Genomic DNA, 25,637 nt, shown 5'->3' with positions numbered 1-25,637 from the left:
GTTCCGTAGATGACTAAGAGTTTGAAGAAGTGTATGATGAGGTAAAAGAAATTATTCAGATAGTGAAGGGAGATGAAAATTTAATAGTCATGGGGGGCTGGAATTCGATAGCAGGAAAAGGAAAATTAGTAGGTGAACATGGACAGGGGGTAAGGAATGAAAGAGGAAGCCGCCTGGTTGAAACTTGCACAGGGCATTACTGAATCATAGCTGACACCTGATTTAAGAATCATGAAAGAAAGTTGTATACGTGGCCTGGAGACACTGGAAGGTTTCAGATAGATTATATAATGGCAAGACAGAGAATTAGGAACCAGGTTTTAAATTGTAAGACATTTCCAGGGGCAGATGTGGACTCTCACCACTGTAGATTAAAACTGAAGAAACTGCGAAAAGGTAGAAATTTAAGGATATGGGAACTGGATAAACTGAAAGAACCAGCTATTGTAGAGACTTTTAGAGATAGCATAAGGGAAGGATTGACAAGAACGGGGAAAAGAAATACAGTATGTAACATCCACTACACTATGTTCTAGCCACAAGATGTTAAACTGAACTAAGTGTACAAACTTCAACAAATATTATCGATACTACGTATAAAAAAGACTGTATCGTGCAAAAATGACGATAATTATTTCTGTAATAATTTAATTTCTGTGTGAATTAAAACTATTATCAGAGAACTACATACATAGACAACTACAATTATAATCTTTTTTTTTTGTTATCTGTGATAATTGTGGTTCAGTTGTTCTTCCTGTGCTAACCGATGAACTATTCGGACGTGAGCCGTGTGAGGTCTGTAAAGAGAAAACCTGTAACTATATTGTTAATTATTATTTGAAAAATAGAGTCGCTATTGTCTGGGCGTAGATTTGTATTTATTTCAATTGTAATCCAGTCTAATTAATGTTTTGAAGTGTTAATTATCAGCTACGCAATTACGAGCGCAGCCATTAGCGCTAGTAACTTACAGCGGAGTTTACTAGTAGCTGGTATAAAAAATATGAAACATTTTTCATTGAGAATAATTTTAAATGCTAAAGAATAGAGAACAAAATGCTTAAAGACTTTTATCTGAATGCATTAGCTTGATATAAAAGGAATCGAGAATAACAATAGAAAAATTGACTATCGTCTGTCTGCCGCCATCTTAGCAAAAATATCTCCGCGGCAGTTTTGGATCGAGAATTTTAACAGACATAAATGTTGTTAGATGTAAATGAATGGAAATAAATGTGCACCTGTGGTGGCGAATCTTCTTTAAAAGACAGAATTCAATTCAGATTGAATCATTAAAAATAGTGTTCACAGCACGTTACGTAATATCAATGTCTTATTTTCTGATGTATGAAGCCTAAATATTTCGTACGATTTACATGAAATATTTTAATAGGAGCCATACGTCAGTGTTGTGCGCGGGTAGTATTTTGTGACTAAATGTTCCTTTTTAGAGAAAAGTGCTTCCATCTTAACTAACAGTTGTGTAAAATCTGGTAAATGATATGGAATTTAGTACCACTCTCACGGCTTTACAGACAATATTTCTACACAATCTCAAGTGGAGATTTCTTCAGCACAGTGACAAGTATTAGCGGGACAATCATTTTTGAGATAAAACGAATTGTTACACTGACTATAGGTAACTGGTTTTATATTATTTTTGATCTACCTGAAATATCATTTACAAGTAATTCACGAAATACTCTAAACCGGTTGCGCCACAAGTAGAAAAAGAATGAGTAGCTTTGAGAGAGTGGACGCAGCAGAGGCTCAGGTAGGTAAAAAGACGAGGGCTAGTGGAAATTCTTGGGTAACAGAAGAGATATTGAATGTAATTTATGAAAATGCAGTAATTGAAGCAGGCAAAAAGGAATACAAACGTCCCAAACATGAGATCGACAGGAAGTGCAAAGTGGCTATGCAGGATGGCTCGAGGACAAATGTAAGGATGTAGAGGCATATATCACTAAGGTTAAGGTAGATACTGCCTACAGGAAAATTAAAGAGACCTTCTGTGAAAATAGAACCACTTGCGTGAACATGAAGCGTTCAGATGACAAACCATTTCTAAGCATAGAGGCAGTTCTAAGCATAGAAGAGTTCCATGGACCACGGCAGTACAACTCGAAAGAATTCTCGGCAGCTGAAACATCCGGTCGTGAAAACCTTCATTGTATGAGTGTCTTGAATGGAGGATATAAGATGAACATCAACATAAGCAAATCGAAGATAATGGTATGTAGTCGAATTAAATCAGGTGATGCTGAGGGAATTAGATTAGAAAATTAGACAAAGTAGTAGATGAGTTTGCTATTTGGGGACCAAAATAACTGATGACGATCGAAGTAGAGAAGATATAAAATGTATACTGGCAATGGCAAGGAAAGCGTTTTTGAAGAAGAGAAATTTGTTGACATCGAGTATAGATTTAAGTGTCAGGAATTGTTTTATCTTAGCACACTGGACTCGCATTCGGGAGGACGACGGTTCAATCCCGCGTCCGGCCATCCGGATTTACTTTTTCCGTGATTCCCCTAAATCACTCAGGCAAATGCCAGGACGGTTCGTTTGAAAGGCCACGGCCGACTTCCTTCCCCGTTCTTCCCTAGTCCGATGAGACCGATGATCTCACAGTTTGGTCTCTTCTCCCAAACAACCCAACCCCAATTCTATTATCAAATTATTTGTATGGAGTGTAGCCATGTATAGATGGGAAACACTGACGATAAATAGTTAAGATAAGAAGAGAATAGACGCTTTTGAAATGTGCTGCTACAGAAGAATACTGACGATTAGATGGGTAGATCACATAACTAATGAGGAGGTACTGAATAGAACTAGGAAGAAGAAGAGTGTGTGGCACAACTTGACTAGACAAAGGGATCGGTTATTAGAATACGTTCTCAGGCATGAAGGGGTCATCAATTTAGTACTGGAGGGAAGCGCGCAGGGTAAAAATCGTCGAGGGAGACAAAGGTATGATTACACTATACAGATTCAGAAGGATGTAGGTTGCAGTAGTTACTCGGAAATGAAGACCCTTGCACAGGATAGAGTACCATGGAGAGCAGCATCAAACCAGTCTCTCGACTGAAGACCACAACAACAAGAACAACATAACTTGCCAGCAGCAGTGGTATTTTTATCACCTGTTAGTACTACTCTCACCACTACAGCTGAGTACTTCTACTATTAGACAAGTAATGTTATTATATTTATTGCAACTGCCTGCCTGTCAAAACGTAAAGTACTCAGAAAACGTTGCGGGTTGTCAGTGTAATTTCGTGCCTGTACGCACCATCGGCGGTTATTTAAATGATCAGACTTTCCATTCTCCGTGACAGGTAGAGCGGTCACCAGAATGCACAATTGAGGCTCGTGTTTAGTGTAGTTAGCACGTCAGATAGGGTGTGTAAGAGGCTTGAACAGCTCGAGAAGTTGATCACTGTGAAGGACACTGAGATGCCGCGTGCTCTTGTGGTACAGCGTTATCGGCACCTGAAAGTATCGTTGCAGTTCGTAAGCGGTGGGACGTCTGGAAGTGAGAGTGGCTCTACGTTGGACTTCATGGGATCGTGAGGACAGGCGTACTCGCCGTCAAGAATCCGGTCGAGCAAATCTGACCGTCGCAAAGGAGGACTGTCGCATTGCGTACCAATCAATTTGTAACTTCTCCACATGTGCGCCTGCCATCCGAGAACAAGGAATGGACTCCCTACAACTTTCTGTGCCATCCCACACCATTGCTCGGAGATTAACAGGAGCTGGATTAGAGAATTACCGCCCCATGCATAGGCTGCTAATAACAACTAAACACAAGCAACTGCATTTGGAGTGGTGCCCTAACCGGCAAGAACGGACTGCATGTGAATCGTGTCGCATTTTGTTTTGCGTTGCATCGTGATTCTGCAGTACACCAGGTAACCATCATTGGTGATTTTGGAGGCGAGCTGGGATGAGATCCCATTCTTCCAATAGTTGCGGAAGGCACAACTGTGTCAGTCCTGTTGTCATAGTGCGTGGAGCCATCGCCTATGGACTTCAGGTCACGCCCTGTATTGACTGAGAAAACTGTAATGCCACAACTAATTGTCACAGACATTATGCGTGTTCATGTGCTACTTCTCATTCGCGGATACATTTTTCAACAGAATAATGCTCCCCGAACATGGCCTGTATCTCTATGAAATGTTTGTTTGCTGTGGTGCTCCCATGGGCAAGATCACCAGATCTGTCCCCAGTAGAGCATGTGTGGGACCGCCTGGGACAGCGACTTCGTCTCTGTGCCAGTTTCCAGAATATCAAGGACAACTTACAACAGTCGCGGGACAGCTTGTCTCAGGAGAGGACACATCTGAATATGCTCCTTCCCAACACAATTAGTGCATGCTCCAAAGCGAGAGGGGGGCACAACGCCATACGATATGTAAATGAACTGAACCACAATAAACTCAACATGGCTCCACGTGTTTGATTAACAGTTCAAATGAACAGTAGCCTACACCGTACCTGAATTTTAACACATTTAACACTCGCGAATTAGCAAGCAAAATATGTCACGCACGACAATAAACTACACTACTGGCCATTAAAATGCGTATGATAAACGGGAATTAATTGGACAAATATATTATAATAGAACTGACATGTGATTACATTTTTACACAATTAAGGTGCATAGATCCTGAGAAATCAATACCCAGAAAAACCACCGCTGGCCGTAATAACGGCCTTCATACGCCCGGTCATTAATTCAAAGAGAACTTGGATGGCGTGTACAGGTACAGCTGCCCATGCAGGTTCAACACGATACCACAGTTCATCAATATCAGTGACTGGCGTATTGTGACGAGCCAGTTGCTCGGCCACCATTGACCAGACGTTTTCAATTGGTGAGAGATCTGGAGAATGTGCCGGCCAGGGCAGCAGTCGAACATTTTCTGTGTCCAGAAAGCCCCGTACAGGAACTGCAACATGCGGTCGTGCATTATCCTGCTGAAATGCAGGGTTTCGCAGAGATCGAATGAAGGGTAGAGCCATGGGTCGTAACACATCTGAAATGTAACATCCACTGATCAAAGAGCCGTCAATGCGAACAAGAGGTGACCGAGACGCGTAACCAGTGGCACCCCACACCATCAAGCCGGGTGATACGCCAGCATGGCGATGACAAATAAACTCTTCCAATGTGCGTTCACCGCGATGTCGCCAAACACGGATGCGACCATCAAGGTGCTGTAAACAGATCCTGGATTCATCAGAAAAAATGATTTTTTGCCATTTGTGCACCCAGGTTCGTCGTTGAGTACACTATCGCAGGCGCTCCTGTCTGTGATGCAGCGTCAAGGGTAACCGCAGCCATGGTATCCGAGCTGATAGTCCGTGCTGCTGCAAACGTTGTCGAACTGTTCGTGCAGATGGTTGTTGTCTTGCAAACGTCCCCATCTGTTGACTCAGGGATCGAGACGTGGCTGCACGATCCGTTACAGTCATGTGGGTAAGATGCCTGCCGGTCAACTGCTGCTTGTGTATGAGAAATCGGTTGTAAACTTTCCTCATGTCAGCACATTGTAGGTGTCACCACCGGCGCCAACCTTCTGTGAATGCTCTGAAAAGTTAATAATTTGCATATCACAGCATCTTCTTCCTGTCGGTTAAATTTCGCGTCTGTAGCACATCATCTTCGTGGTGTAGCAATTTTAATGGCCAGTAGTGTATGAACGATGAAAGGAATCATTTACTTTGACTAGCTTTGGAAAAATTACATAAAACGCAACATTAACTTCTCATCGAATGGGTCACTTACCGCCAGTAGATCTCACCCGTCTCGCGTCCCACGGAACAATCCGCGAGCATTCGCTCTGAAACATAAACCGCTTCCCGTACGTACGGAAGTGGCCACAGGAACGCCTACTGCGGTGCCAACCTATACAAAAGGTTCGTGCAAGGAAAACACAAACCTCTTTGCTACCTGGTACGTGTTTCCTACAGTTGGCTGTTGCGACAGAGTGGCAGACTACCACAACACTCCCACGGGTCTACACACTGAAATCGTTGCACACACCCATTCATACATTCATCTGATCGGACAAGAAGAGGAAAGAGTAGATACATTGAAATATGGCACTTAATTGTATCAAACATGCTTGTGGGACTCCGACAAGTACCAATAACCTAAAGAAATGTTAAAACGACATATGGATAGTATACTGGGGCCACCACAAACATACTCAGCTGCTCAGTCTTTTCCCTTTTCTTCTTTACATCTAGGGTAATAGACCATTTGCACCAACAATTGAGGTGTCAGAGGCAAATAAACAAAGCTGTGTGGTAAGGCAAAATCATAAGAGGCTCACACAGAGACCCTTCATGCGCGTGCTCCAAAGCGACACGTGGCAATATCTGGGCTCACGCTGCCAAATTCTTTTTGAAATTTCACTCTTTTAGTAACCACTGTAAAAAAATAAAAATAAAAATCACTTGCCCTCTAAACTCGCGTAGTCTCGTTTGTCTCGTTTTCTTCTCCGCTTCCAACCGAGGCACTAATGGGTGATTTTACTGTACTCTGCCTCTTCGTTGTCTCTGGGCTCCGTAATGGTAGGGGACAAGTTGCCAGTTTCAAGGGAGCATCGCTGCTGCCGTGAGTGGGCTGCCGCATGTCGGCCCGCGTCACCAAGTTGTTCAGGTTTCCATGGGTGGCCGGAGGCGGCTAACATGTGGTCAGATGGTCAGCGTCAAGTGTGTCTAACCAGCACCTTTAGCTGGCCGTCTGTTTCAAAAATCTTCGCTGCATTCCTTCGCTATCGTCGACTGTAAACTTCTTTGATGCGGCGCCGGCAGGACGCGGCTCTTCTGATAACGCAGGTTTTGGTTCTTCTGCTGAACTAATTCTGTTGCTGTCAGTCAGCATGGACAGAATCTGGATACAGTAAACATTTGCATATAGTGAGCTTGACGTGTTTTCTCCAGTGCGTAGTTTAGTGTCACTACCTAGCTTAAATTTTATGAACCCCAAAATATTTATGTACTGTCAGGCCTCTCGAGGGCTCTAATTGCTGCATTCCCAGCTTCCGTTACCTTCTTCTAACAAAGCTGCCTCAAAGCTTCCAATGAAAGGAAGGAAGATCATTGTTTATTGTCCCATTGCCGATAAGATCATTAGAAATAAACTATCCCGGCACTTTCCTTCATCGACTTATGGGAAACACAGTAAACGGGATTCTCGGTGGCTGAACAGGGAATCTAACCTCCTATCTCTCGAATGAAAGTCCAGTGTCTGGCGACTGAACCATCTTGTTGGAACTTTACGTTACCGGATTATCCTTACCATCAACTCTATATTTTACGGCGGCCTGAAATGGAATATATCCTCATTTTGAGAACCGTATTCCTATAATAACCTGGAATATTCTAGAGACATTCATCTCTCTTTAACCAATGTCGCCGTTATCTTCCTCATATAAAAGTATATGGCAAGCTGCACCCAATGAAAAGTGTATGCCAGTGTTATTATCAGAAGACTACGAACTCACGCACAAGCACGTTGCCACATGAATTTAGTTAAGCTTGTTCTTCTAAATAAACCACACTTTTTCCTCATACCGATCGTCTAGAATCATATAAAACCTCAATTATTCTTCTTTTCTAATTGTTTACTGCTTTCCCAGTACGCTTTTGTCTTCTTCACACGTTCTGTTTTCCTCTCTTCTGTCCCTGTCGCTTCCGTTTCTTGTTTCTTCGCCATTTAAAGCCTTCTAAATTTAGTATTTTATTCTCACAAAGGTTTATTTTTCGAGTCTTTGATGCTGTTTCTTTCCAGTTCATTTCTTATTTCCATATTCTGTTGCCTATATATTTCTTTTTTCAGAAGTCTAAAAAATTTTTTTCGTTACCATGTTCATGTTCATTTGATGGAAATGACCACAGAAGATTAAATTCCGCTTTGCCGTTATTTCTGATATCATCTTTGCTGTTACGTAGATCTCCACGTCACTACTCATTTTCGCAGCACTGGTTCTGTACTTATATATTTTTTAGATTTATATCACATGGATAGATTATGGCTTTCAGGCCAACTCTTACATCTATCTAACTTGACATCTGCAGTGAGTGAGAAGTTCAATACACGTAGTGAATAAATAATAATAATAATAATAATAAAGATGATGAAGATAACGTATGGTAATCAGTACATAGAGTTTATGAAACGACTGTCTTATTAACATTGTGTTATCCAGTTTCCTGATTATGTTCTTGTCGATTGTATTTACATTTAACAGAAATATATTAGAGCACTACAGAAGGAGAAGGGTACATAAGGTAGAACAGGAGTGGGAAACTGTAGCTAACATTATTGAATGACACAGGTGGAAGAAAATATAAACAGGAAGGGTTGAGAAAAGAATGTATACGTTAGGACAGCTATATAGCTCTCTTCTGGCCTAAAGTAAACCGACTACGGAATGACAAGAAGGAAGCTACGGCAGTGATACCTGATAAAGAATTGATCTCCGATAGAATGTTGAGTGGTTCTCAATAAGACAATGTTTAGAGCAGTAGTTCCAGATCTGTGGGTAATTACCCACTGAGAGGTGAAATGTAATTTTCTGAAAAAAAAAACAGTTCCATTGTGTTCCGGTCATCAAATAAAAATTATTTTGTTTAAAATGTTAATTCTATTATCACTCTATCGTAAGATTGTAACACTGCTTACATAAATTTTAAACATTGTTATTGGCTGAAGTCCAGCAACCGTGTGTTAACTCAGTGAGTATGTATGTATACAGAATGTATGTATAGCCACATCGTCTACATAAAATTATTGTCAGATTGACCATGGTTTCGACAGCACTAAGGAGGTCTTCATCAGAATGAAAATTATATAGTGTTATATGTAATACCACCATAGGTGAAAAACATTTTGTGATATTTTCAATTACACAAGAGCATTTTTGCTCAGATGTTTTTCACCTATGGTGTGATTACATGAAATCCTATGTAATTTTCATTCTGATGAAGACCGCTTTAGTTTTGTCGAAACCATGGTCAACTTGAAAACTATTTTATGCAGCCGAGGTGGCTATACATAAATTCTGTAATTAACTGATTACATACGTTATCACGATTTATTTTTTTCCAAATACTAGCAGTCAGTCCTGACACAGTGTGGTAGAAGTTTTTTTTTTTTTGTCATCAGTCTGCTGACTGGTTTGATGCGGCCCGCCACGAATTCCTTTCCTGTGCTAACCTCTTCATCTCAGAGTAGCACTTGCAACCTACGTCCTCAATTATTTGCTTGACGTATTCCAATCTCTGTCTTCCTCTACAGTTTTTGCCCTCTACAGCTCCCTCTAGTACCATGGAAGTCATACCCATATGTCTTAGCAGATGTCCTATCATCCTGTCCCTTCTTCTTATCAGTGTTTTCCACATATTCCTTTCCTCTCCTATTTTGCGTAGAACCTCCTCATTCCTTATCCTATCAGTCCACCTAATTTTCAGCATTCGTCTATAGCACCATGCTTCGATTCTCTTCTGTTCCCGTTTTCCCACAGTCCATGTTTCACTACCATACAATGCTGTGCTCCAGACGTACATCCTCAGAAATTTCTTCCTCAAATTAAGGCCGGTATTTGATATTAGTAGACTTCTCTTGGTCAGAAATGCCTTTTTTGCCATAGCGAGTCTGCTTTTGATGTCCTCCTTGCTCCGTCCGTCATTGGTTATTTTACTGCCTAGGTAGCATAATTCCTTAATTTTATTGACTTCGTGACCATCAATCCTGATGTTAAGTTTCTCGCTGTTCTCATTTCTACTACTTCTCATTACCTTCACCTTTCTCCGATTTACTCTCAAACCATACTGTGTACTCATTAGACTGTTCATTCCGTTCAGCAGATCATTAAATTCCTCTTCACTTTCACTCAGGACAGCAATGTCATCAGCGAATCGTATCATTGATATCCTTTCACCTTGTATTTTAATTCCACTCCTGAACCTTTCTTTTATTTCCATCATTGCTTCCTCGCTGTACAGATTGAGGAATAGGGGCGAAAGGCTACAGCCTTGTCTTACACCCTTCTTAATACGAGCACTTCGTTCTTGATCGTCCACTCTTAGTATTCCCTCTTGGTTGTTGTACATATTGTATATGACCCGTCTCTCCCTATAGCTTACCCCTACTTTTTTCAGAATCTCGAACAGCTTGGACCATTTTATATTGTCGAACGCTTTTTCCAGGTCGACGAATCCTATGAAACTGTCTTGATTTTTCTTTAGCCTTGCTTCCATTATTAGCCGTAACGTCAGAATTGCCTCTCTCGTCCCTTTACTTTTCCTGAAGCCAAACTGATCGTCACCTAGCGCATTCTCAATTTTCTTTTCCATTCTTCTGTATATTATTCTTGCAAGCAGCTTCGATGCATGAGCTGTTAAGCTGATTGTGCGATAATTCTCGCACTTCTCAGCTCTTGCCGTCTTCGGATTTGTGTGGATGATGCTTTTCCGAAAGTCAGATGGTATATCGCCAGACTCATATATTCTACACACCAACGTGAATAGTCGTTTTGTTGCCACTTCCCCCAATGATTTTAGAAATTCTGATGGAATGTTATCTATCCCGTCTGCCTTATTTGACCGTGAGTCCTCCAAAGCTCTTTTAAATTCCGATTCTAATACTGGATCCCCTATCACTTGTAAATCGACTCCTGTTTCTTCTTCTATCACATCAGACAAATCTTCACCCTCATAGAGGCTTTCAATGTATTCTTTCCACCTATCTGCTCTCTCCTCTGCATTTAACAGTGGAATTCCCGTTGCACTCTTAATGTACCACCGTTGCATTTAATGTCACCAAAGGTTGATTTGACTTTCCTGTATGCTGAGCCTGTCCTTCCGACAATCATATCTTTTTCGATGTCTTCACATTTTTCCTGCAGCCATTTCGTCCTAGCTTCCCTGCACTTCCTATTTATTTCATTATCAGCGACTTGTATTTCTGTATTCCTGATTTTCCCGAAACATGTTTGTACTTCCTCCTTTCATCAATCAACTGAGGTATTTCTTCTTCCGGAATCTTTTGCCAATGGAGAGATCACCATGACACTTCTTCAATTACAGGCCAGAAGTTAGAGCGTATGAAACGAAAATATGGCCAACATCTTTCTCACACATTCATTTATTACACACGTACTGTGAGCGATGGATCAATGACATATTCGTCACATACGCTTAAATATGTTATGAAAATACCTTCTCCGAGTTCTACGTAGTTTTCTCAGCTAGTTGACAGCACAACACGATAGTAACTATGTAATGCCTACTAAAGTGTTGCAGGACCCTGTTGTCAGTAGCAGTGGTGAGACAGAAATCACTAGCAGCCTAAAGTCTTCCAGTTTCTGTCATCTCAGAAGTAAGAAGACCAGCAATCAAGTCATTCACAAACAGTAAACTAGGTGTACACATTTTAGGTTTACTGATTGTAAATGGGGATGCAAGGTGTGGGTGAAGCAAATTCTGGTAGGGTAAGGAGCGGTGCAGAGGAAGTATGTCTTGTAACAAGAACCTACCCTCAATGCAAATAGTTAGCATGTAGTTGCTAACATCTGTTTACACTCAGGTTTAACAGGGTACTTTGTTTCAGGGTCGCACCGGCGAAATGGATAAGTAGATCGAGAAAGATGACGTGTACGACACTTTATAAAATAAATAAAATAAATAAAAAAAATGTTATTTTATATATGTTAATTATTCTATCTGTATGATGGTGATTATGATTGCAATTGTATTTGCTTATCTGGAATGTGGACGTTTAATTATTCGGTATCAGACGCTTGACAATGGCTTTTTCGTAAAGGCAATGTTACTCGTAGTTGACCGTGAAATAAAACTGAATAATCGGACTTCGTAATTAAATCGTTTCCAAAGACTGCTGCGGTAGGTGCGGACTCATAATCTAAATCTCAATATTACAATAATTTGCCAGCCATGCCAATACGTCGTACAGAGGTGATTGTCTACTAAACATAAAAAAGTTACACAGTTAGTTAAATCAGATATATTCAATGAATAAGCCTACAGTTCATAATCCTACTTACTTTTATAAATATAAATTCTTTACAGAATCGAGTGCCTAGTGTGGTTGCAACTCGCAGTATTCTTCTATAACATGAAATATGGCGGTGTGCCAGACAATAAAATAAAATACGTGCTTCTCGCACCACTTCAACCAGAGCTCTCTCCTTTCTTAAACAAAACATAAGAGTAACGTAATTGTGCTTTTGTTTTATCAGCGACACAGCGCTGCAGTTGTGTGCCATAGGCTTTATTTATTTGTCACTGATTATTTATTTAATTAATATTTCGCGTTTCCGAGGAACTCACGCTCGGCATGCAAATGTGCCTTTATAACTTCAACAACAATGTTCTTGTGAATGGCTGTAAGATACAATTTGACGTTGTCAGCATATAAATGGTATTCACAGGAATAAAGCATAGTTGAAATAGCAATAATATGCAGCAAGAAAAGCAATGGACCACGCACTGATCCGTAGGGGATTCCAGGGTGTACATCTTCACATGACAACTTATCAGATCCGTAGATGACCTGCTGACATCAATTTTTATCGTAGGTGTCGAACCAAATTATTACACTACTTAAGAAATTCAGGTGTTTCATTTTAGTGAGTATTTTATCGAAATTAATACCATCAAAAGCCTTGCGGGCATCATGAAGAGTTAAAATGGTCGCTTCAAGTTTTCCATTTTATGAGCGATGTCATTAGTCTCTTGGATTACTGCAGCTGCTGTAATATGGTGTTTTCTGAAGCCTGACTAACATAGGTAGCATGTCGTGCGTGTTGCAAGTTTTAAAGCAATCCTTCAGCTGTCCACGAACAATGTACTACAAGGCATTATCCGCCTTTAGAGACCATATAATTTTGAGTTATCATTTCTGGGTACTGGTCGAATTATTTTTCGCCTACAGTCATTAAGATCTGTATCACTAACATCAAAGACAGAAGATGTCTGTGAAATCTGGAACAATAATCATACCTATGCCCACCCTATCATTACCTGCTGCCTCAGAAGATTTTCGTGCTTGCTTCATGTACTGTACGTGTAGCAACACGTTCTAAAACAAAAAGAATCTGTGTAGATGCTATCTTGCGACATAATTTATTGAAACTTGGAAGCTGACTGGTGTGGAAAAAAAGCCACTTAATTTTTCTCCAAAGGCTTTAAAACCAGAATTATATTATGCCTTTCCTATGCACTTTCTCTACAGCACTGCGTTATTCGACTCGTTGTAAACAACTAAATGTAAACAACTAAGTGGTAACACCCGATTTTGGAGCTGCGCACATTTTGCTTCGCTTAGTCCTGAATATTCTTGTATACATCATATAGTTCAGTTGTATAATTTCGCTTGATTCTTCTATCTACAGAGTCTGATTCATTCATTAACTGGCGTAGTTTTTTCCTGTCAGCAATGTTGCAGTAGCTATCTTCACTTTAACAGAATGCGTAGCAACTTATTTGTCATATAATGCAGGAAGTCTGCAAGTGAATTCCCGAATCTCATCCTGTAATATCTCTTCTTTCAGTTTATTGTCACACTCTTCACTCGATCAATAGTTTTACAAACGTGCTATGTCTACTTGCTTTCGTTGAATTACAGAACATCTTCGGGTGAACGGTAGCTGCAAGGCTCCCATTCACATGTGCATTAAACAGCCTCCACGAGTTACTAGCTTAGGAATGTATAGACGATTTGAATAGTACTTGATACTGACGGGTTGCTCTTCAGTTAGAGTTGCTCCGAAGATTTTGTGTAACTGAACGAAACCGATTAGCTTTGTGGAAAGAGTGCGCCTGTAGGCTGTAATAAAAGAGCTATAATAATTTAGTTTTCTCAGGCTATCTCGTTTCATAGTTACGTCAAGCTTATGTAATTGTTTTATCCTTTGAATTACCACCTCTCTTGCTCGCCCCTTCCGAGAGCACGCTAAAACTCTGCCGTTAACTTAAAAAGACAGATTGGGTCTGGTGACAGACTCACTGCGAGAGACTCCCTTTGCATGCAACTGTTACATATTTTCAGGTGTGGATCTCTAAACCTGTTATCATTTTGCAAAGCGTTGGTCGTCTTTTTAGGTGCAAGATGCAGTGATAGACGTTACTATTTCGGAAGAATCTTAATGTTATATACCTGCATACGCCTCATTGTCCTGTAACCTCCTAATTATGTTTGAATTCTATATCTTGGTACGCTGGGTCACATATGGATCCCTGTGGGTAACATTTCCATAAACATTTTATCACGCTCTCTCCTGGGAACAGATGTTTTGTCTCTCTACTTAGTCTTATAAAGGTGATTGTAATACTCGTAGGCATTTCTGTGAGACATTGTCGCCATAAGGGCGAAGAATTAACTGGCATTAACTGGCGCCTCTGGAATTTGACAGGAAGCAATTGGTGTGAATTAGAGATTAAGTTGAATAAGTACGCTGAGGTGACAAAGTCATGGGTTGACGATATTCATATACACAAATGGCTGTAGATCGCGTAGACAAGGTATAAAAGGGCAGTGCATCGCCGAAGCCGTCATTTGTACTCAGGTGATTCATGTGAAAAGTTTCCGACGTGATTATGGTCGCACGACGTAAATTAACAGACTTTGAACGCTGACTAGTAGTTGGACTTCAAAAGCACGGGACATTCGTTTCGGAAATAGTGAGAGAATTCAATATTCCGAAAACCACAGTGTCAAGAGAGTGCCGAGAATACCAAATTTCAGGCATTACCTCTCATCATGGGCAACGCAGTGGCTGAAGGCCTTCACTTAACGACCGAGAGCAGTGGCGATTGCGTGGAGTTGTCAGTGCTAACAGACAAGCAACAATGCGTAAAACAACCGCTTAAATCAATGTGGGAAGTACGACGAACATATCCGTTGGGAAGCTGCGGCTAAATTTGGCGTTAAAGGACTACAGCAGCAGATGACAGATGCGAGTGTTCTAAAAGCACAACACTGCCTGCAGCGCGTCTCCTGGGCTCTAGAGCATATCGGTTAAACCCTCGACGACTGGAAAACCATGGCCTGGTCATTTGAACCCCGACTGTAGTTGGTAAGTGCCGACAAAAGGTTCAAGGGAGGTGCAGACCCCACGAAACCATGGACTCAAGCTGTCAATAAGGCAATGTGCAAGCTGGTGGTGGCTTCATAATGGTGTGGGTTGTGTTTACGTGGAATGCACTGCGTCCTATGATCAAACTGAATGGGTCATTGACGAGAAATGGTTAACTTTTGCTACTTGTAGACATTTTTCAGCCATTCATGCGCTTCAAGTTCCCAAACAGCGATAGAATTTTTATGGATTTCAAGGCGCCTTGTCGCCGGGCAACAGTTGTCCGTGACTGGTTTGAAGAACATTCTGGACTCAGGCGAGTGATTTGGCACCGCGACATGAATCCCATCGAACATTTGTAAGGCATAATCGAGAGGTCAGCCTGTACTCAATATCCCGAACCGACAAAACTTTCACAATTATGCACGGCTGTAGGGGAGGTATGGCTCCATATTTCTTCAGTGGACTTCGAGCGATTTTTTGAGTCCATGTCTTGACGAGTAGCTACACTATGCTGGGCGAAAGGAGCTCCGACACTGTATTAGGAGGTGACCATGACTTCCGTCACCTCAGTGTTGGTAATAGAAATGGGATGGGCAGCCACTGCCCTGCGAAGCTCGCAAATAAGCAACACTGTCGCGCTGACAATTTTCGCTGGCATTATATGTTGGTTTGACGAGTCCAGGTAAATCATACACTCTAACTGGTAGCCGGGAAAGCACGCCAGGGTCAGGAGATAAGTCTCCTGCCACTGGGAAAAACTGGCGATCCAGAGGACGTGGGAAAGGGGATTGCAAAGGCCTAACCAAATGTTGGTTTCTCCAGAATTTGTAGGCAGGGTAACCCCTGAACACGTTGTTAACCATTCGTATGCAGGCAACTGGGGGTGTTTATTGCCAGTATTTGGAAGCGCGTCATAATCTACATGAGGGAGAGCGGTTGGCTAGACGAAGCACAGGTGCGAAACAGCATGGACATGTAGGGGGTGGGGAAGGTGTGGGCGAGACGGATGGAGGCAGCACGTGTGACGCGCTGACCGAACGTAGGCGGGGGCTGCGAGCGGCCATCCAACCAGTGAAACACTAAGGTCCCTGAGACACGTCGTTTGAGTATGGTAAACGGGCATGGAATAGTGTGATTCAATCTTAAGTGTACTGGGTGTAGTAGAAAGTGAGTAACAACGTACTAGAAAATAGTGCAATGAGTTTCCAGTAGTAGATCGATTAGAGGTACACGAACGTTTAAAATTAATTCCATTACTGAGAGTAATGTTGGCATAAACGTGATTAATAATAGCTGACTAGTCGAAATTGAGTTAAAGAAATGGCTCTGAGCACTATGGGACTTAACATCTCAGATCATCAGTACCCTGGAACTTAGGACTACTTAAACCTAACTAACCTAAGGACATCACACACATCCATGCCCGAAGCAGGATTTGAACCTGCGATCGTAGCAGTCGCGTGGTTCCGGACTGAAGAGTTTAGAACCGCTCGGTCACCACGGCTGGCAGCTGTGACTCCGTAGTGGTGTAACGTGTGGACACTCTCGTACGAGGTTATCGACGGACCGCAATGAAATACATCGCTGCTCAACTGGACGTATCTTTTGGTATTACTGGTACACTCGACCACCATTTGGGGTAATGAAAAGTGTGCGTCAGCTGGGTTCCTCGCCGCTTAGCAGAAGACCATCAAGAGCAACGGGGAACCATCTGTGAGGAATAGCTTGTGCGTTACGAGGCGGATCGTGACAATTTTTTGTCGAACTGTCGTCACTTGGAACGGGAAACAAAACGGCAATACATGGAGTGACGCCACACCACATTTGCTCCGGAGAAGACGTTCAAAGACGCACCATCAGCCAGTAAAGTTATGGCGACTGTCTTCAGGGATTCTGAAGTGGTTATTCTGTTTGATGTCCTCTCCTAAGTGCAACGATCTATTGCGCTACCCTCAGGAAATTGGAACCGAGTGAGGTGGCGCATTGATTAGTACAGTAGATCCGGGTTTGGGAGGACGACGGTTCAAACCCGCGTCCGGCAATCCTGATTTATATTTTCCGTGATTTCCCTAAATTGCTTCAGGCAAATGCCGAGACGGTTCCTTTGAAAGAGCACGGCTGACTTCACTCGCCATCCTTCCCTAATCCGATGGGGCCGATGACCTCGCTGTTTGGTCCCCTGCCCGAATGAACCAACCACGAAATTGAAGAATCGACGTCTGTAAGTTCGTCGTCACAAAAATGAACACGAACTTCTCCTTCGCCGTGACAGTGCAAGTCCTCAGACAAGTCTTCGCTCGTGAGAGGAGCTGGACTATTGTATCTCATGAATCCTGCAGGCCGGATCCCACATCATCGGACTTCCACCTCTTTGGTCCAGTGAAGGATATAATCTCCGGGAAGCAGTACATGAATGATAGGTGTGTTATTGATGCAGCAAGGTTTTAGCTCCTACGTCGACCAGTAGAATGGTACCCTGTCGGCATACAGGCCCTACCAGTAAGGTGGTGTAAGGCCGTAGCATAGAACGGAGATCATGCTGACAAACTGGTTTCTGTAGCCAAAAGAGTGGGGAATACTATGGTGTACTGGAATCTTGAATAAAACAAATCTCCTTTCTGGAAAAATTGTGGTGCGTTACTTATAGGAGGATCCTGGTATTTATATTTCATGGAGAGTACTATGTTTCGGCCACGAGTGCACTTTTTCCATCACGATGGTGAACAATTCCATTTTGATATTTATGCCAGTGATCCAATGTGATAGACGAATCTCTCTCTTATGTTGTCACTTTATGTCGCTGCTGTATGAAACCCCAAAGAACCTGAAACGGAACTGATGGGTAACATCAGAGCTGCCTGGAACATTGTAGTGTGTTTCCCATTACTGCATTATTTAACCGTTTCGTCTCTTCAGATGTTTGTGTATGTTTTACAGTAGCTTGTAAGGTTCAAGTGATGTTTCTCCGTATATTACCGACACACCGATGAGCAGTGATTCTTCCAAACTGAGCCACTCTGGAAACGTTTGAAAATATTTTGTGGAGATAGCTCTTGTCTCACGTGGCTTTGAATACCTAGTGATGCTAGTGATTCTAAGTTACAATCTGCGCCTTATGAAGTAAACCAAGTAGTACACTGATAGCTTTCTAATGATGAGAGTTGTTGGTTATTAGGTAGCAACATCGATTCTTGTGTACAGATACAGAAGCTTTTCTAAAAAATGAGTTCGCACGGTCATATATACAGGGTGTTACAAAAAGGCACGGCCAAACTTTCAGGAAACATTTCTCACACACAAAGAAAGAAAATATGTTATGTGGACATGTGTCCGGAAACGCTTACTTTCCATGTTAGAGCTCATTTTATTGCTTCTCTTCAAATCACATTGATCATGGAATGGAAACACACAGCAACAGAACGTACCAGCGTGACTTCAAACACTTTGTTACAGGAAATGTTCAAAATGTCCTCCGTTAGCGAGGATACATGCATCCACCCTCCGTCACATGGAATCCCTGATGCGCTGACGCAGCCCTGGAGAATGTCGTATTGTATCACAGCCGTCCACAATACGAGCGCGAAGAGTCTCTACATTTGGTACCGTGGTTGCGTAGACAAGAGCTTTCAAATGCCCCCATAAATGAAAGTCAAGAGGGTTGAGGTCAGGAGAGCGTGGAGGCTATGGAATTGGTCCGCCTCTACCAATCCATCGGTCACCGAATCTGCTGTTGACGAGCGTACGAACACTTCGACTGAAATGTGCAGGAGCTCCATCCTGCATGAACCACGTGTTGTGTCGTACTTGTAAAGGCACACGTTGTAGCAGCACTGGTAGAGTATCCCGTATGAAATCATGATAACGTTCTCCATTGAGCGTAGGTGGAAGAACATGGTGCCCAATCAAGACAACACCAACAATGCCTGCCCAAACGTTCACAGAAAATCTGTGTTGATGATGTTATTGCACAATTGAGTGCGGATTCTCGACAGCCCACATATGTTGATTGTGAAAATTTACAATTTGATCACGTTAGAATGAAGCCTCATCCGTAAAGAGAACATTTGCACTGAAGTGAGGATTGACACATTTTTGGATGAACCATTCGCAGAAGTGTATCTGGAGGCCAATCAACTGCTGATAGTGCCTGCACACGCTGTACATGGTACGGAAACAACTGGTTCTCCCGTAGCACTCTCCATATCGTGACGTGATCAACGTTACCTTGTACAGCAGCAACTTTTCTGACGCTGACATTAGGGTTATCGTCAACTGCACGAAGAATTGCCTCGTCCATTGCAGGTGTCCTCGTCGTTCTAGGTCTTCCCCGGTCGCGAGTCATAGGCTGGAATGTTCCGTGCCCCCTAAGACATCGATCATTTGCTTTGAACGTCTTCCTGTCGGGACACCTTCGTTCTGGAAATCTGTCTCGATACAAACGTACCACGCCACGGCTATTGCCCCGTGCTAATCCATACATCAAATGGGCATCTGCCAACTCCGCATTTGTAAACATTGCACTGACTGCAAAACCACGTTCGTGATGATCACTAACCTGTTGATGCTACGTGCTGATGTGCTTGATGTTAGTACTGTAGAGCAATGAGTCGCATGTCAACACAAGCACCGAAGTCAACATTACCTTCCTTAAATTGGGCCAACTGGCGGTGAATCGAGAAAGTACAGTACATACTGACGAAACTAAAATGAGCTCTAACATGGAAATTAAGCGTTTCCGGGCGCATGTCCACATAACAAATTTGTTTATGAGGAATGTTTCCTGAAAGTTTGGCCGTACCTTTTTGTAACACCTTGTATATTCACCAGCTGCGACATAGTCGCATATATGAACAGTGATCCAATACTGTCAAATGTTTTTTTATTCCAGTCTTTGATCATAATATCAGATCTTTTCACGATGATCGGTTTTAGTCAGTAATGACCATCCTCAGATCTTTTCTGCACCATGGTGTCATTACTGACTGAAAACGGTAATCGTCATAAGAACTGATATTGTGATCAAAGACTGGAATAAAAAAAAATTATATATATACAACCAGTGTGCGTGGTCCATGTTGAATTCTTCACTAAGCAATTTCCATAACCTATGCTACAGATTCACAAATTAAATCATTTTTATTTAAATTTTAACGCAGTCAGATAAGCAAATTAAATATTCAGCACACTGAATCTTATTTGTTTTCAGCTTCTGCTGCGAAGAGCACCAACAAAATCTCTGAATTTGCATAACAAAATATAGCGCAGGCAGATACGATATCAGTTTGAATTTATTTGGAGATGTCATGTATGAACTGCGCTAAGGCATATAACATTGTTTACAGTACAGTGGGAGGATAAAAATAATGCAGTAATCACTCAGCGTCCTTTAGGTACATTCGATCACGTGTCACTCATACTACAGTCAAGCGTATTAACAATAGTTTAATATATTAACCAGAGCGTAAAGCTTTATGACGTCAATGCCTCATATGCGACAAAAATTTACTACCAACCTTGTCGGGACATCTACGGTAAAGGTATGTTGTTATACGCCATATTTCTAAAGCCGTTTGTAGTACAACTGGTTGAAAAAGTGCAACGAGGGAAGTGTGGGATTGTTCAGTCTGGCTGCATTTTACTTGTGTAAATGTAGGTAGTTCATAGTTCTAGCTATAAAAGCAATGTGTTAGTGAAGTGGATAACTATGAAATGTGTTGTCTACAGAGTGCGACGTGTACAATCTTCTCAGGGCCAGAAAGACTAAAGTAGAATGCTGCAACCTCTAAAAAGTCATGAGCTATTTTATGACCTTATATTTCTAAGCGACGACCCTGTTGCGCATTTCTACGGGAAGATGTATCCTACTGTCATATGTAACGAACGTAAAACCTATTAGAGAAACTGAAGGAAAAAACATTTGGTTCAACGTCCCCTCGACAACGAGATAATAGGAGATGGAACACGAGATGGAAATGTCGAGAGAGAGATCGATTATATTATTTTTAAAGAAACTATCCCAGAATTTACCGTAAGCATTTTCCGGAAACCACGGGAAACCTAAAATGGTGTTGCTGGGCGAGGATTTGAAATCTGATCTTCTCAAATGTGTGCCTACTCCGTGTTATTCGACAGCAGAGACATGGAGGGGAATAGAATCTCTGTATTCTCGTGTAGTTAAGAGAAAATATGAACCCTGTTAGAAAAACATTAACATTTTTGCGACTGGTAATGACAGGCAGTAAGTACACGGAAGGTCAACGCTTCGGAACACATGATGCAGCTCTGCTATGTCTCTAGAACCCAAAACGTAGCACATGACAGTCCGCGTATATTTATAAAAGTAGTGACAAGCTGCTGACTCAAGAGCAAATTTCCAGGCTATGCCTGTAGATAGTAGGGAATATATCTACCAATACCAATATAAATGTTGTCGTTTATGTTTGTTTTTGAAAACGCTAAGTGTCGAAAACTGGTACACGAATTTTCATGGTGTTTTCACAGATAACTTGAGAAATGTTAGTGGCACTCTACAAGCTTTAGTTAATCAAAACCTGGTCACGAGAGAGAGAAAGAAAAATATATGGTGTTTTTAATTTTGACTAAAACTTTTTTGTCCATTTGTCTACCTCTCTGAACACTCTTAACTCCAAAACTACTAGAAGGATTTTTATGTGGTGTTCACTGGTTTGTCAGTCTAGCAATGGGCACCTCATATATGTGAGTTCCACACCTCCTCCGAAACCCCTGACCGATTTGAAACAAACTTGGTACACGTATCACTAATCGTCTGGACAGAACCACCTGCCTACCAAAGAGGTTAGGGTATGGATGAAAATTACAGATTTTATTCATCCAGTATTTTAGAACGAGAGCACTTAGCGACTTCCAAGAAACTTGACAGATAATTTTAAACATTCATGAAAGTTTTTCTCGCTGACACACCCGCAAATTGATGAACTGAAAAATGTTTATCGCTTACTATACTTTCGCTGTTCATTTTTGCACCACGCATGACATTTTAATTTGTTACTTCTTTACTACTAACTATAACCGCGACATATTTATCACACAGTGTTTACATACAGCAGTGAATGTACGTGCAAAATTTTGTCATTTTACGACACACATTACAGGATATATGACGTCATATACACCGAGATGCGGGAATAACTGCAACCTCATGCACGACATTTCACTTCATTATTACTAACCTACTGAACCGATTTCGATAATATTTGATAAGGGGATAGCTAGAATCCAGAGGAAGAACATAGGTTACTTCAGATAGTGTGAAGTGCAAGATAGTTATTGATTTGAGGTATATTACGGGAATTAGAAAAAAATTACTCTTTAAAAAAAAAAAGAACATATTTAGTCTTCGACTGAACTTTGTCATCATTATGAAACCGCATTCATTTGTCAATGCGATATGATTCAAAATAGTGAATACAATGCTTATACTACCACCAATGGGTTTAATCCATATTTTCTCACTATTTGTTGCATAATGTACACTCCGCATGTTGTATAGCTACTCCGAGTGCTATCCAGAATCTGAGAAAGAGAGCACTTACTGACCTGCAGTAAATTTTACAGGTAATTTCGAAGCGTTACGAAAATTTCTCTCGCTGACAACACCTATAAAATGATGAAAGAGAAAACTTTATCGCTTACTACATTTTCGCTTTTCAAGTCTTAAAACTGTCGCATCAGCCAAGCCATCATGATATTTAAATTTGTTATTTATTTGTTGTGAAATCTATTGGCAAGAGGGTGGACTGAGAAGAGGAGATGGACAGAGAGGGGGCAGAGGTGATGTACAGAGAGATGGAGTAGAAACAGAGCTACTAATATTATCGATATAAATACATACCAGGGCAATGCCGGTTACTTAGGTAGTTGTAATAGTAAGGTGCGATACAAAGGAGAAATAAACGCCTGTGTTAAGACTGAGTGAAATAATGTTTTCTTGTAGCGCAACAACAATTATTACAATTATTTAGCGTAAGTATCTTTTTTTTTTTTTTTTTTTTGTCTTTAGCTGTGCTGATATTAAAATTGTACTGATCTTATACACTGCAATTACATAAGTGTACGAAAGCTCAGTAACTCATGACAAATTTTCGTGATGGTTGATAGTAGTCCTGTCGAGGCACCGTGGAGAGCAACGTTGGAGAAATGCTTTTTCCGATCACCACAACGAAAGGTCAAGAGCGACTCACACGATGTCCAGAGGAAGTGACAAAAAGGCAAGGGAAGATGGAACAACCCAAGGGTAATATAAAACTAAAGTTTTCCCTAATACTATTCTTGTGTTTTCAGCTGGATCTTCAAATCAGCGTCTTCAGGGGGACGCTGCAGTTGCTGGGCCTCGTCGAACTGGTCCCACGCTGGAGCTGGCACCTATATACTGTATATGACAGCAGCGAGTAGCCGGCGCATGTGCCAAGAGTAGTGACAGTCACACGACGAGGCCCATACAACGGGCTTAAAGTGAATTTGCTACAGCTTGTTTACTATAAGTGACAAAACCTTATGGTTATGCATCAAGTTTTATAAAGTTGACTTAGGACATGGCCTGTTGTAGGCAAACATTTAAATAATATTTTATGTTCTGAAGAAGATGTTATTAATAACGTTGAAACCTAGGTAAACGATAAAGTTAACCTGCAACTGTAGGCTGTATATTCTTATATAAACAATATCAGTTGCTGTCGCTGCATAAAAATGTTAAAAACTCGCCGTGAAGTTCTGGAATATACTAACAGGAGTATGGAGCCATGTCGACTCCAGTGCCGTCACCAGCTGCTCTATGTTTCTCGGCTGAGAGGCGATGAGGTGAACAGCGCGATCGAAGTAGTCCCACCGATTCTCATTTGGGTTTAAATCAGGGGGGTTTGGAAGCTAGGGAAGCAGGGTATGCTCAAGCTGCTGCTCTTAGAACCACGCGCGCACACTGATAGTTGTCCTAATAGTAGAGATAATCGTGCCGAGAAAAAAAAATCGCATATAGGAGTGGACATGGTCCGCAAGGATAGATACATACTTGCTTTGATCCATTATGCCTTCCAAGATGTCGTGATCACCCAGGAAATTTCCTCAAGTCTGCACCCTTCCGACGATTGTTGCAGGGTGTTTCCTTTGAGACGTTTCACGTAATACGCACCTGTCTGATGGAGCATAAAACATGTTTCGTTCGAAAACGCCTATTTGCGGTATTCGTGTGCAAATTCCAGTTGATGAAGAGAAGTCAGCATGGGTGCGTGGAGCAGGCACCAGCTGCGGCAACGTTCGCTCATTGGTCATTCAGGAGACACTATTGGTTCATCTGGTCAGTCAGCTGCTTAACAGTTGCACGTCTACTCGTCCGTAGACATCTCTGCAGCCATCTTTCACTCCTATCAACTGTGGTCCGTGGTGCGTCACAGTTGCCTCAGCGCCAGTTTTGGACAGGACCATTTTGCCATGCACGGTGTACTTTAACCACAGTAATAAGCGAAAAATTTACAATCTTAACCGTTTGAGAAATTCTTCCACCTTTGGCCCGAAAGCCAATGATCATGCCCTTTTGGACGTCAGATAAATCGCTCCGTTCCCGCGGTACGCCAACGACTGTTCCCCACTTGCCCCATTCCCACTTTTTATATACCCTCCACTGCTAGTGCTGCCACCTGCCGTCTGTCAGTGATTACTGCACATTGACGTCGAACAGAGGTGGTGATCATGTTAATGTGACTGGACCGTGCATCTACGTGAGCCAATCTAAAAGGCTTTCCTTATAGAAGTAATTAACAATGAATTGCTGGAAATTGGTAGTTAACTTTGTTAAATAATTGTGTATACACTATTTTTTTAGTAAGGGCCATTTTTATGTAACGTAGGGAAGAAAGACTGTATATGGAAGGTATTTGAGAGACGAGGAAATCAAATTAGGATTAAGGAAGAAAACTGAGAGAAGTATGACGAACATAAACTGTGAATATCAACTTAGAATGAAGAATAAATACCAGCTTTTCTTAAATATAAATGAGAGAAGTAAGTAGGAAACCATTCAGTGGTGACAAAAGAAACTAAAGAAAATATTTTGTCCGTAATGTTTATAAAAGTGGGGGATTATCTGAAAAATCGCATTTTATGTTGACACAGGTACAAAGTACTACTAACAATGGTAGTTAGGGACCCAATATGCCAACGTATAAATGGGCATATTTCTTGATAAAATTGTGCAGATAAAAAGAATATAAGGATACAAAAGATCGAATAATGGAGAAAAACCTTTAATGTTATTCTCGGGACGAATTGGTTAATCGAACGTAGGCAGACGCATATGACAGCCACTACAGAAATTTTCAAACTGCACAAGTGAGAATTCGTGTTTTGTTCCTTCAAAATAGGAAACACATAACTGGTTGCTGTTCAGACCACGACACCAGAAGAGAGCTAAACAGAAAGAATATGAAAGGATGTTTCAGAAGTGGTCGGCTTTTATTCCAAGAACCCTGT

General features: G+C 41.5%; 1 protein-coding gene across 1 annotated transcript in view; it reads left to right on the top strand.

The window, feature by feature from the left end:
- LOC124616485 overlaps positions 1 to 23,554 on the top strand; it is a 97,971-nt gene extending 74,417 nt beyond the window's left edge. The window contains exon 3 of the mRNA XM_047144796.1: positions 23,457 to 23,554. Within this exon, the coding sequence (XP_047000752.1) occupies positions 23,457 to 23,554 (98 nt within the window). The remainder of the gene's footprint in view (positions 1 to 23,456) is intronic.
- The last annotated feature ends 2,083 nt before the right edge of the window (positions 23,555 to 25,637 follow it).

Source organism: Schistocerca americana, chromosome 5 (assembly GCF_021461395.2).
Source record: "Schistocerca americana isolate TAMUIC-IGC-003095 chromosome 5, iqSchAmer2.1, whole genome shotgun sequence".
Taxonomy (NCBI): Eukaryota; Metazoa; Arthropoda; class Insecta; order Orthoptera; family Acrididae; genus Schistocerca; species Schistocerca americana.
This window is presented reverse-complemented; position numbering and strand designations above follow the sequence as displayed.